Source organism: Rhinolophus hipposideros, assembly GCF_964194185.1.
Source record: "Rhinolophus hipposideros genome assembly, chromosome: 2".
Taxonomy (NCBI): Eukaryota; Metazoa; Chordata; class Mammalia; order Chiroptera; family Rhinolophidae; genus Rhinolophus; species Rhinolophus hipposideros.
Window position 1 is genome coordinate 41,015,392 of NC_138048.1, and position 14,410 is coordinate 41,029,801.

The 14,410-nt window shown below is 37.9% G+C and overlaps 1 protein-coding gene across 2 annotated transcripts in view; it reads right to left on the minus strand.

Annotated features, from left to right (window-relative positions):
- CFAP44 (cilia and flagella associated protein 44) overlaps positions 1 to 14,410 on the minus strand; it is a 94,926-nt gene that overhangs the window by 76,657 nt on the left and 3,859 nt on the right. Inside the window, exons 3-6 of one of the 2 annotated variants that reach the window (XM_081080312.1) lie at positions 12,246 to 12,401; positions 11,568 to 11,727; positions 10,005 to 10,167; positions 5,361 to 5,463 (exon numbers count right to left, since the gene is read on the minus strand). In XM_081080312.1, coding sequence (XP_080936438.1) covers positions 5,361 to 5,463; positions 10,005 to 10,167; positions 11,568 to 11,727; positions 12,246 to 12,401 — 582 coding nt within the window. Of the gene's footprint in view, positions 1 to 5,360; positions 5,464 to 10,004; positions 10,182 to 10,746; positions 10,935 to 11,567; positions 11,728 to 12,245; positions 12,402 to 14,410 lie in introns of those variants that run through there. The other variant, XM_081080313.1, reaches the window with a different exon arrangement.

Genomic DNA, 14,410 nt, shown 5'->3' on the forward strand with positions numbered 1-14,410 from the left:
CAAATCAGCGATTTAGAAGATAAGGTCACAGAAAATAATCAGAACAGCAAAAACAGATAGAAACCAAAAAAACTAAGGAGGTTGGTACAACCTCCTCAAGCACACCAACAGTTGTATCATAGGGGTCTCAGAAGGAGAAGAGAGACAGGGCCTTGAAAACCTATTTGAATTAATAATGACAGAAAACTTTCCTAACTTGGCAAAGGAAATAGACCTACAAGCCCAGGAAGTGCAGAGAGTCCCAAACAAGATGAACCCAAAAAGGCCCACACCAAGACACATCATAATGAAATTGCCAAAGGTTAATGACAAAGAGAGAAAGCTTAAAAGCAGCAAGGGATAGTCCCATAAGACTGTCAGCTGATTTCTCAACAGAAACCTTGCAGGCCAGAAGGGATTGGCACAAAATATTCAACGTGATGAAAAGCAAGGACCTACAACCAAGATTACACTACCCAGCAAAGCTATCATTTAGAATCAAGGGACAGATAAAGAGCTTCCCAGACAAGACAAAGCTAAAGGAGTTCATCACCACCAAACCCATATTACTAGGAAACTTAAAGGGACTTCTTTAATACCAAAAACAAAAAAAATCAAAATATGAATAATAAAATGGCAATAACTACATACCTATCAACATTTTTTCCAATGGAAATGGATTAAATCCTCCACTCTAAAGATAGGGGGACCAAATGGATAAGAAAATAACCTTCACATATGCTGCTTACAAGAGACTCACTTCAGATCAAAAGACACAAAGACTGAAAGTAAAGGAATGGAAAAAAGTATTTTATGAAAATGGAAAACAAACAAATGAAAAAAGTTGGGGTTTTAATACTTATACCAGACAAAACAGACTTTAAAATAAAGACTATAACAAGAGACAAAGAAGGACCTAGCAATCCTATTTTCGGGTATTTATCCAAAGAAACCCAAAACTCTAGTTTGAGGGGACGCGCTCATCCATATGCTCATTGCAGCATTATTTACAATAGCCAAGATAGGATGGCAACCTGGGTGTCCCTGAATGGATGAAAGGATAAAGAAGAGGTGGTACATATATACAATGGAATGTTACTCAGCCATAAGAAAAAACAACAACAAAATATTACCATCTGCACTAATACATGGAATCTAAAGAACAAAACATACAAACAAATAAAACAGAAACAAACTCATAGATACATATAACATTTTGATGGTTACCAGATGGGAGGGGTGTGGAGATAAGTGAAAAGGGGAAGGGATTAAGAAGTACAAACTGGTTGTTACAAAGTAGTCATGAGGATGTAGGGTATAGCTTAAGAAATATAGTCAATAATAATATTGTAGTAACTATGTATGGTGTCAGATGGGTGCTAGATCTATCAGGGTGACAGATAGGAAGGGATTGGGGGCTGGGTGAAAAAGGTGAAGGGGTTAAGAAATACAAATTGGAAGTTACAAAATAGTCATGGGGATGTAAAGTATAGGGAATATAATCAATAATATGGTAATAAATATACATGGTGCCAGGTGGGTACTAGTCAAGGGAATCATTTCCTAAATTATATAAATGTGTAACCATTTTGCTGTACACCTGAAACTGATATAAAATAATACTGAATGTCAATTCTAACTGAAATATTAAAAAGATTGGGGGAAGATAAAGAAGAATGAGAGGTTGAAATTTCCAGATATAAAACAAATAAGTCTTGGGGATGTAATATACAACATAGGAAATATAGTCAGTAATATTGTGATAGCATGGTACAGTGTCAGATGGTAGCTGGATTTATCATGGTGATCACTTTAGCATAGGGTATAATCAATGATGTGGTAATAACTCTATATAGTGCGAGGTGGGTACTGTTGAATAACTATGACATACACCTGAAACTAATATAATATTCTATGTTAGTTATATTTTAATAAAAATCTTTTTTAAAAAAGAAATCTATCATTTAAAATTTCCCCCTGAAAATAAAAATCACAAAATATAAAAGGATGACTTCAGGTTTTCAGTTATGCATATAAGGAGCTTGGAAGTCATGACTCCGTCCTGACTAGTAAAAGGCTGCACAGACTGAAAAATTAACAACTCTACTTGGATCTATAAAAGAGGGAAGGACAAAGGGCAAAGGGCCACTACTCCCAAGGCTGGAGAGACCTACTGGCGAATACAGGGATTTGCAATTTACCAGAGCAGAGACTTGGACAGAACCAGCCGAAACAGCGTGAGGAATCACTGAGGGTTGTAAAACCTGAGCTATAACTGATGAATTGCTGGAGGCTCAGTAAGGACAAGTCTGAGAGTTCAAGCCTCCAGGGGGAGCCTGTCATAAAGTGGCCCCAACAATATTGTGAGATTTACTTCCAAAAGCTTGACCAGGCTCCCACTGTAAATATCTAGAAAAACACTGTGGGGACAGAGCAAGGAGTGCAGTTTCCAGGCTCTCAGCCTCACGTGGAAAGGTGCTGGCTCAGGTAGTAAATGGCCATCAACTGTGATTGGATGGCCATCAGCTGTGGCTGGTTGGCCGTCAGCTGTAACCAGTGAGCCATTGGCCACTAATATAATTGCGGTGGCTATACTAGCAACAAATGGGGGCTAGCAAGAAGATGGTGGCTGAGCTAGCAAGAGCGGATTGCAGTTAGCAAGTGGGGTTGGTTGGTTGGTTGGCAGAGAAGCAGACAGCAGATTGTGGACAGTGTGGCTCCTGCTTCCTGTGTCTCCAGCCTAGCCACTAGCGAGAATATAGTGGTATGAGTCCCCTATCTATGGCTCCATGAGTGTTGCTTTTTGGCCTACTTCCTGTATCTCCAACCCAGCCACCAGCGAGTCTATAGAGGTATGAACCCACCATCCACTGCTCCGTGGGTGTTCCTTTTTGGCCTCATCATACTCTGCATTCTTATGCGGGCAGCGAGACCAGAGACCCCGCATGACACTGATCATAGGACTATAGTACACTTCCCCTCCTCCTACACCTCACCACCAAGTTACTGAAGGCCTATTTACAGGAGTGCTTTTTACCCAGTACATCACGTCTCTCTATCAAAAAAAAAAAATTATGCAGCACACGAGAAGGCAAAAAACACAATTTGAAGAGACAGAGCAAGCATAAGAACCAGACATATTAGAGATGTTGGAATTATGAGATCAAAAATTTTAAACAACTATGATTAATATGCTAAAAGCTCTAAAGGATAAAGTAGAAAACATGCAAGAATTGATGGACAATGTAAGCAGAGAAATGGAAATCCTAAAATAGAACCAAAAAAAAGAAATATTAAAGAAAAAAACAACACAAGAAAACACTGTAACAGATCTGAAGAAGCCTTTGATGGGCTTATGAGTAGATTGGACACAGTTGAGGAAAGAATGTCTAAGCTATAGGTATATTCATAGAAACCTCTAATGTTGAAAAGCAAAGAGAACAAAGATTGGTAAACCAGAACAGACTATCCACGGACTGTGGAATAACTACAAAAGGTATAATGTACGTGTAATGGGAATACCAAAAGGAGAAGAAAGAGAGAAAATCACAGAAGACATATTTGAAACAATAATGACTGAGAATTTCCCCAAAATTAACATCTGACACCAGTCCACAAATCTAGGAAGCTCAGAGAACACTAATCAGGGTAAATGCCCCCCCAAAACTGCAGAAAATGAAAGATAAAGAAAAAATCTTGAAAGTAACCAGAGAGAAAAAAGTACGTACAGAAGAACAAAGATAAGAATTAATCCAACTTCTCCTCAGAAACTTTGCAAGCAAGAAGAGACTGGAGAGGAAGGAGTTAAGATGCACAAACTGCCAGTTATAAAAACAGTCACAGAGATGTGAAGTACGGCATAGACAATAATACAATCAATAATATTGTAATTACTATGTATGGTGTCAGATGGGTACTAGATTTATCTGGGTGATCACTTCGTAAGTTATAGAAATGTCTAATCACTGTGTTGTACACCTTAAACTTACACCTTAATATAATGTTGTATGTCAACTGTAATGGAACAATTAAAATATTATTTGAAAAAGAAGAGAGTGGAGTAAAATATTTAAAGTTTTGAGAGAAGAAAATTACCAATCTAGCATTCTGTACCCCATGAAATTATCCTTTAAAATGATAAATAAAAACTTTCTCAGACAGACAAACATAAAGGGAATTTGTTTCCAGGAGACCTGCATTATAAGAAATGTCAAAAGAAGTTCTTTAGGGAGAAGGAAAACAATCTAGGTCAGAAACAAATCTATACAAAGAAAGGAAGAACATCACAGAAGGAATAATAAGTAAAGGTAAAATAAAAGCTTTTATTATTCTTATTCTTGATGTATTGATGTAACAGATAACAGTTTGTTCAATGATAGCTGCAATGTATTGCTGATGTATACATATGTGTATGCTTATGTGTAAGTGAAATGAATGTAAGATTATATATAAGTGAAATAAATGACAGCCATGATACAAGGGACGGAAGAAAGGAATTGTTATTTTGTTATTACAAGGTACTCACCCTACCTGTGAAGTAGTATATTATTGTTTGAAAGTGGACCTGGATTAGTTGTAAATGTATAATGCAATCTCTAGGGCAGTCACTAAAAGAGGGTAGAAAATGAAGTACGACATATGCTAAGAAAGGAGAGAAAATAGAATCATAAAATGCTCAGTTGAAACCATGAAAGGCGGAAAAAGAGTGGAAGACAAAAATAGGAACAAAGAACAAGGACAACAAATATAAAACTAACGAATATGATGAATATCAATCCAACTATGTCCACAATCACTTTGAATGTCAGTGGCCTAAATGTACCAGTTAAAAGACAGATCGTCATAGTGGATCAAAAAACATGACCCAACTATATATTAAATATAAAGACACATGTAGATCAAAAGTAAATGGATGGAGAAAAATATACCATGCTAACACTGATCAAAAGAAAGCAGAAGTAGCTATATTAATTTCAGACACAGCTGAAAAAGAAAGGACTTCAAAGAAAGGAAAATCATCAGGGGTATGAAGGGCATTTCATAACGATAAAGGAGTCAATTCTCCAAGAAGACACAGTAATTCTTAACATGTATGCCCCTGACAACAGAGCATCAAACTATGAGGCAAAAATAGATAAACAAAAACTGCAAGAGGAAATAGATGAATCTACTATTTTATTTGGAGACTTCAACACCCTTCTTTCAGAAACGGACAGATCTAACAGGCCTTGCCCTGCACACTTCAGACTTGCCAGCCCTCAATTGCATGAGCCAATTCCTTTAAATAAATCTTTCTCTCTCCTACTAGTTCTGATTCTCTGGAGGACCCTGACTGATAATGTTCTTCAGAATGAGTATTTTAAAGATCCTACTGGACTCACCTCGAAGGATTCTATAGGGCCTCAGAGAAGGATATTCATAGATGATAATCTTTGGGGAAACTCCCTTTTCAGCTACTGCAACATACGTTTTATCCGGGTGAACCTACAAAAAATAAAATCTCACTAAAATAAGAACACAAAGATTTTCATCTATATAGTCCTATTCGTGCAGTATTTAGCAAGTGTTATCATTTGTTTATTAGGACCCACTCCAACAGAAAACTCCAAAATGGTCATCTGAGAAATTCTTGATGATGGATATGATTTAAACTGAAAACTAGACGCACACTCATTTGAAGTTTCACTTTCATTAATAGAGTCATATCTAATGCTAAAAATGTTTTAATTGCCATCAGAAGAACTAGACCAGTGATTCTCTGTCGTTAGTGTGCAGCACAAACACAAGGAGGGCTTATGAAGGCGCAGGGTGCAAGCCCCACCACGAGTTTCTGATTCAGTGTAGCAGGGCTGGGACCCAAACATTTGCAGTTACATTTACACTTACATTTCTTTTTTTTTTAAATTAGTTTCAGGTGCACAAGACAAAGTAATACTTAGACGTTTATCATTTATATCCCTCACACTGTGTGAACCCCCTCCCCACATCCACTATCCCTCTGACATCGCACAGAGCCATTACATTTCCACTGTCTCTATTCCTAATGCTGTGCTCCACCTCTTGTAAGTATATACATACATATATATACACATATATATATATATAAAATTATAGTTGTCATTCATTATTGTTCAGCTTCAGGTGTACAGTGCAGTGATCAGGCATCCACATCGTCCCTGAGGTGGTCTCCCAAATGGGACACGTGTCCATTTACATTTCTAACAAGTTCCCAGGTGATGTTGATGCTATAGTCTGGAAACCATTCTCTGAGAACCACTAATTTAGATGAATTGTTTACCCTGCATATAAATCAACCTAAATTTTTGTATAAAAAGATTCATGTTTCCAGAGTAGTTTACACCCAAAATTTAAAATTTGGCCAAGTTACCACAAATGAATGTTAACTTATTAGAAGTGAGAAAGATATAGTATCTCCCAGCCAGACACAGAGGGAAATATAGTAAATAGGCCCTGGATAAATTTTTCAGCATTTTAAATGACAGCCATATACATGGGAAATAATCATATATTTATTTCTGTTATTTTTGTTCATTGGTAAGGCAATGTGCAGGAAGAGTAAATGGGCAGCCAAAAACTAAAAATAGGCTGTTATGAGAATACGCTATTTAAAACACATATTGTACTTATAAAATTCTATTTTTAGTTACTCTTTTGCAACTCCTGGTTATATACCTAAGGAAGGGAAAGGAGCTTGGTTCTGACACAGATTGTACAGGAAATTCTGGTACCCAAGATAATGTTGTAGCTCTTTTTCTTCCCTCCACCCATGGACTGATAAGACCTATGATGGCTGTCTTCCTCCTGGCCAAGTTGCCTCTTATTCTTCCATTCAAGTAAATACCTATCACTTCAACTTGAAAAAGGCTTGCTTTATAGGATGGACACTCAATAAGATAATGATAATGCTGAAAACAGCCAACATTTATTAAGTGTTTACTCTGTGCCAGATACTGATCAAAGTTTTATATGACTTGATTCCCTTAATTTTCACATCAACCCTTGTGAGCTTGGATACCATTATCATTCCCATCTATTGATAAAGAAACTGAGGCACGTGGAGGTTAAGCAACTTGCTTGAAATTATATAACTGTTAAATATGAGAGACAGAATTCAAGCCAGGTGTTGGAGCCAAGAAGCAAATGGAACTAAAATATAGTAGATTCCAAGGACTTAGGGGGAATTAGGTGGACACTATATCTTTCTGGATCCCCATTTACAAAGGAATATTGTATAGGGTATGTCACAGAAATCTGAATGGGGATTCAGGCATATCTTTTACCCTTCTACCATGTTTCCCTGAAAAAAAACCCTAGCCGGACCATCAGCTCTAATGCATCTTTTGGAGCAAAAATTAATATAAGACCCGGTATTATATTATATATTATATTACATTATATTACATTACATTATATTATAATGTTGTTATATGTTATATTATATTATATTATTATTATTAAATTAAGACTGGGTCTTATATTATAGTAAAGTAAGACCAGGTCTTATATTAATTTTTCCTCCTAAAGACACATTAGAGCTGATGGTCCAGTGAGGTCTTATTTTCAGGGAAACACGGTAGGTCTTACCTATAGTAAGTGAAAAAGTTTCTGCCCTTTGAGATAGGAAGCTGCTGTGGGGTTGAGTTTTGGTGTTTTATTTTTAATGGAGACTTGGAATTTGTAAGTCATTTCCATTATACTCTGTATATACACTGGCCCAATCTTTTCTGGAAGATAGCTTAACATGCCCCAAAACATATTTATCACAGATTTCTCATAATCTTGGAAAAGTATTTCTCATCCACAAATGGATAACTGTTTCAGAAAAAAAGGAAGGGACGTGGTCAGTGGAGGAAAGGCCCCCGTCACTGTCTAGGCACCCAAAGCTCCTGCACACCTGGAGAAAAGCTTTCGGGGACATACAGCTGCTCACAGTCCGGGGGCATGAGGATCAGGGTTAGCATTCTTGATCAGACTACACCTCTAAAGACTGACTTCAGACCAAATTATTGTATGACAAAATAGAAAACAAATAGACATTTCAAAACTTATTGGCCATAAAGTGATTTTGGCCATATCTCGATGTGACCGTTAGATATTGGTTAGTACTCTGTACATGGTATGGACCTCAGGCTCATGCCGCCTCAGGATGGCCGCTGACTGACCGCCTTCCACAGAGCACGAGACCCTGAAGTTGGGCCTGTGAATATTTACACACCTGGTGGGTGCCACAATATCATGTACTTGTACACATTTCGTTTTGGGGGTTTTGCTTTTTAATATGGTTTTTAAACTCTTTGAATTCATAGAAGTCATACACCCTTCTTCAATTAAATCCCTGCATGTTCTGAGTAGCACTGGATACCGAGTGTTCTAGAATAAATGCTTGCTGAATTCATTAACTGGTCTGATAACAAACTCCCTGAGGACAGTCACTTTATCTGGTACACATGCTGTATACAGACAGAGGATCAAGCCAGAGACAAACATGAGCTTATCTTTCACGCTTGCATCTCACTGTATCCTCTTTCCACAGCCAGTCTAAGTTTTACCTGTGGGCCTCAGGTTTTCCTCACCCTCCTTCCCTTTGCCATGTCCCTGCTTCACTCCTCAGATCAAGAATCTGACACTGGGTGGTGAACACACAATGCAACACATAGACGATGTGTTATAGAATTGTACACTCGAAACCTACATAATTTTATTAACCAATGTCACCCTAATACATTTAATAAAGATAAAAAGAAGAATCTTCAAAACCTCCTCACTCACCTCCACTTCTAATCTAATGTCCTACCAGGTCCCGTCTAATCTAATTAAAAGAATGCCCCCCCCACTCCCTGACAGCTTGGCCCAGCCTCTCTGCTGGAGCCACATGGGCCTCCCTGCTGGAAGCCCGCCACCTCTGCAGTGGGCCCGGCACCTTCATGCCCACCTGGTCTGCTCACCCCTGGCAGGTCATAATTCCTCTACCTTGTGTGTCTCATATGGAACTGCTGCTTGCATGAGCCCCAAATCCTGTGTGTTTCTCCTTCCCTTCACTGTCTCACACAGAATAATCTGAACAGATGTCCCTCTCAAGATGCCAAAGACACCTAGAAGCACCCCTCCGCCTGTTTGTTATCGGTGAAAGCAGACCTAGGGACACCTACTTTTAAAGAGCACAGAGTAGAAAAATCAGCCAAGGGAAAAGCTCAATCACAGGCCAACTGCTATGGAGAGGTCAGGGGAGGAAAGATACAGGTAGAAAGGCATTCTTCAGATTCGGCTACCAGAGGTCCATCCGTCCCTTCAGTCAGGGCAGTTTCAGTGAGGTGATGGGAAACAAGACAGCAGAAGCTAGTCTTTGAAGAAAAGATCAAAATGCAGTGGGTAAAGAGAATGTGTGGTAAGAGAGGGGCTTTTTAAAATGAGAACAACTTGATTTAGAATATTTTTATACTGAGGGTGAAAAAGCCTAAGGACGTAGAGGCTGGAGATACGAGAAGGACAATGACTGATGGAGACAGAGAGCTGAGCAGAAAAAAGAGACAGGCTCCCGACCACACACAAGTCCTGTTGTCTGCTCGAAACGTGAACATACATCCATCCTTCATCTCCTAGTGTTCAAATAAATACTTACCTCTTACCTGGTATTTATCTCCAATTATTATTTAATTAACATCATTTGTGTTACTCATCTCACTATTTTTTCAGAATAGCAGACGGAGCATTCAGTATGAAAAAACCTGCCTGACTGTGGGGAGGCACTTGACTTCCATAAACCCGTTTCCTTAGCTACAAAATGGGATCACGTTATTACTATAATATTATAATACTGCACAGAGATAAAGCCCGTGAATGTTGTGGTTATAATCACTGAATTGAAAATGCCTTAGAATACAGACAGCAGTGCGTCTCATGTGACCCCACAGTACAGTGTTGGGGACGACACCTACTTGGTTGGTCCACGGAACAATCAATCAAAAAAAAAAAAGGGTTTTCTTCCTGAGTGACTAAAGGCATACCCCAATGACACCAATTCCTCTACCACTGCTACTTCGCAGGTACATCTGTTCCTTGGTTTTCAAATTCAGCAGGATCAGCTGGTTCCCAGCTATGTACATCACGGTGTTGCTGTCCGGAAGTTGTAGGTTGGCCCGCTTTCTGCAGTCATAACCAAAGGAATGTCTGAGGGGAAACCGCTAAGGACATGAAGTGAAACAATATAACCATCCTGGAGACAGGAAAAGTAACATGAAATACATATATTTTAAAATCCATGCTCTTGGAGTATTCCAGGTTTGAAGCAGTTGAACTTTACTCTGAAACTCAGAATTTTTTTATGTATTACTAATGCAATTTTATTCTTAAATACTCTGACTTAGTTAATATTTTCAATTTCTTAGGGAAAAACCATGTGGGAAGCTCTGTCAAAGTACATAAGCCCAAGCCCCTCTGCACACACAAATAGGTCTGGGAAGGTATAAGAGAATGTATATTTCAGGAAAAGCTTCCAGTGAATCTGACGTACCACCACCCCATTTGAAAAAAACAGGCTAGAAGAAAGCTAACAGCATAACTTTTGTCAGTAGCAACTTGTTTCAAGGCCAAAAAAAGAAAAAACCCTCAAGAAAGAAAACTCCCAAGTTACAAGATTCAGAGTGAATTAGTTTTAGTTACACTGGAATTGAAACAGAAGCTGTAATAACAACGTGTTCTATTTCTATGTTCAAAGCAAAATTGAGTTAGGAAGTACACCATTCTTACCTCTGTAAGCACACCTTTCATAAGAGGCCAGTCAGTGGTTGAGGCCATGTGGTCAGAACCACCGCCCACCTGAAGGTAGGCATACTCAATTGCTAGCCACGGGCCTTACTGGAAATCGTCTCCTACATATCCATGCCTTACAAACCTAATACTATAAAGTGATGGCAAACACTAAACCCTCTTGTCAATCATCCCCACCCTTACATTTCTTCACAGACTCTTATGCTCCAGACCAACTACAACGTGTTATTTTGTGCCCCACTTCCTCAGGTTGTCTTCTTGGATAACTCATGTGATCAATAATGTGAAAGTATTAATGCATGACAAAGGCCAAATCAGTGTTTCAAGAAGGGTAACCAATGATTTTAACTTGATCGGCATTGAAAAAGGGATGCCAGGCTGGTAGAAGAGGCAAACAGGGGTAAGAGGCCCTTTATATCATGTCTCATGAAAGGACAGCCAGGAAAGCATCATTTCTCTTTCCGGTTACTTGGCATCAAACAAAGGCTTAGTTTAAATTAAGATCATGCATTTCTAGCTCAACTTCTTAAAGGGCCAAGCTTCTTAGAATTTTTTGTGAAGGGCCAGGTAGTCAATATTTTAGGTTTTGTGGGCCAGATGGGCTCTGTTGTAACTAATTCTGCCCTTGTAGTGTGATGGCAGTCAGAGACAACATATAAATGAAGGAGCGTGCCTGTGTCCCAATAAAACTTTAGGAAAACAAGCGGGAAGCCAGATTTGGTCCATGGGCTGTAGTTTGCCGACTCCTGACCTAAGAAGCTGAAATCCCAAAATTACACGTGTGTAAGTGGAGTGGATACACCAGTGTGAGAAGATCCAGTGGTATGTTCGAATCCGGAGTCACAAAAGGCATCAAAACCAGCTCCGTATAATCGTAGAAGAAGCTCTGTGATATTTTCTTCTTAATTTCCTCCTCTGACTCTTCTGCAGCTGGGCCAGGTGTTTCCATATACTGAGATTCTAAAAAGTTAAAATATTTTAACTGAAAAGAGCATCTGGCAAACCCCAAAAATTATATTTCACAAAGACAGGAGAAATGTACCTAGCCCACAATACTCTGCAGTAAGTACCACTACCAGCCGGGACATAGGCAGCCACGCACCAGTGCCCATGGGGGTGAAGAGCCACAAGCCTGTGTGCTTCGGGGTGAGTGCTGAGCCGAGCTCATGGTTTCAGCAGTCTCAAAGAGCAGCCCCTAATCAGTTCCAACGGAGAGTCATTCTCCCTAATCTGGGGTGGGCACTCCTTGACCATCCCACTCTCCAGAAGACAGAGCATGAGAGTTTTGTATGTTAGCCTCAGAAATGGAGAATACAATTGCAGAGCTGCTGAACTACTGTACACAATATGTTCCATGCTTTTTATTTTGCCACCCCCACACATCCTGCAAATGTTTCTTTCTATGAAACAACTCTTCAATTGGGGCAATTTATCTTTAAAATAGTGACAATTACTGACAGAAAACTAATAATACTTACTTCCAGTACTTTCCACGAAATCATCTTGAAGTGAACTTGAACTTCCTTCCAAATGTTCCCCACATGAGTCATCATCCTCTAAGTATGATTCTTCCGCTTCAGCAAATGTTTCATCTGTGGCATCTTCTAAGACTTTGTCATCCTCTTTTGTAGTGGCTATTAAAAATAATTTAATCATTCCTAAATTTTGAATTAAACATTTTCTTATTTCCAAAGTAGCTACTACTTCCAATTTGTATGTGCTCTAAGTTGAATGGATTTAATACTCAAAACTTCCTAGAAAAATAATTTTATTTGGTCACTCTTGTAACTTTCTAAAAAAAAAAAAAAGGCATTTCCTGTGAGTTAATCTCCATTTTCACTTCATCTGCAGTCTATTTCCTATCATTGCATCCTTACAGGAAAATAAAAGATAAAAAAAATTGACTAGTATGGTGCTGTCATTACTTCAATTCAATTTTACCAACATTTATTAATATATAGTTGCTTCAGGGATTATAGTATATGTCCCTAACTTTTCACAGTTTACTTAGTATTATAATAATATATTTCTTTTATCATTCTACAGAACAGCTAGTCAATAACTCAGTAAAGACATAGATTATCTGCACAACACTATGGAATATGCTAACCTGAGATTTATAAAATACTACATCTACCAATACAAGGTACCCATTCAAGTGCACATGTGTCAGTCACCAAAATAGATCACTTGCTGGAACATAAGATAAGTTTTAATAGATTTAAATGGATTAAAATAACAGAATATGCATATTCTTTGATCACAACAGAAGTATATTAAAAATAAATTACAATAAGATATCTGGAAAACCTACAAATATTTGGAAAATAAACAACACACCTAATATATGGGTCAAAGAGAAATCAACAAAGGAATTAGAAAATACTTTAAACTAAATAATAATTAAAATATAACAGCAAAATTTGTGGAATGCAGCTATGGCAGCACATAGAGGGAAATTTATAACTTTCAGTACATATATAAGAAAAATCAAACAGTAATGACCTAAAGTTCTACCTTAAGAAATTAGAAAAAAGAAAGCAAAATAACAATAATAGAAATAATAAAAATAAGAGCAAGAATCACCAAAACAAAAAGCCAACGAACAATAGAGAAAATGGAGAAGGTCAAAATCTTATTCTTTGAAAAGATCAACAAAATGTACAAACTCCTAGCTAGATCAATCAAGAAATAAAAGAAGGACAATACTAATCTCCAATATCAGGAATAAAAATAAATCCTACATAATTATACCAGCAAATTTAACAATTTAGAAGAAATATACAAATTCTATGAGAGATACAAAGTTACCAAACTCACTAAAGAAGAAATAGACAGCCTTCTATTTATTAAACAAATTGAATTCTTAAAAATTTCTCACCAAGAAAATTACAGGCCCAGTTACTTCACTGGTGAATTCTACCAAACATTTAAGAAAGAAATAATACCACTTCTACACAAAATATTTCTGAAAATAGAAGAGACCACAAAATACTTCCAATTAATTACATGAGGCCAGAAATAATTTAGTCCTTTGATAAGAATCAGAAATATTGATTCTTAGTAACTAACCATCCTTCACCCTTGTGGGAAATGCTGGATGGTTTGGCTGTTACCTTTAGCCTAAATTTCTTAACAGGACTCAGTTATAACAGAAACCCGTTGTTGAGTATGGGGAAGAGTCCACTTTAATATCTCTGCTTAGATGGAAAACCGGTACATTGATTCACTCGGCCTGAATTGTAAAGGCTAAGAAGTTGCTCAGATATTTTAGCAAGACTGAGAATAAAGTAATGTATCCGGAGGGGGAAAAGCAGCTATTAGGTATGTGACTGAACCAGGACAGAAACTTCTCACAGCACCAAGGTAGAGGGTTTCAGGGTGCCAGCAAATTATTTCACGTTATCACTTGGGATCCTAGAACCCATGTGTGAACTAATTTATGAGCCAAAAACAGGGCCACACTATAAGGCCTGACCCTAAGAGGGCTGACATAAGAAAGGGAAATGCTGAGACAGTGCTAGACAAAGGATAAATATCATGCAATCCATCCAAGAAAATGCTGTAAAGGACTAGAAACAAAAAGTAGACATAGACAGTCCTGTGTCAGAAATATAGGGAGTAGAGAAAAGTGGAAATGGGA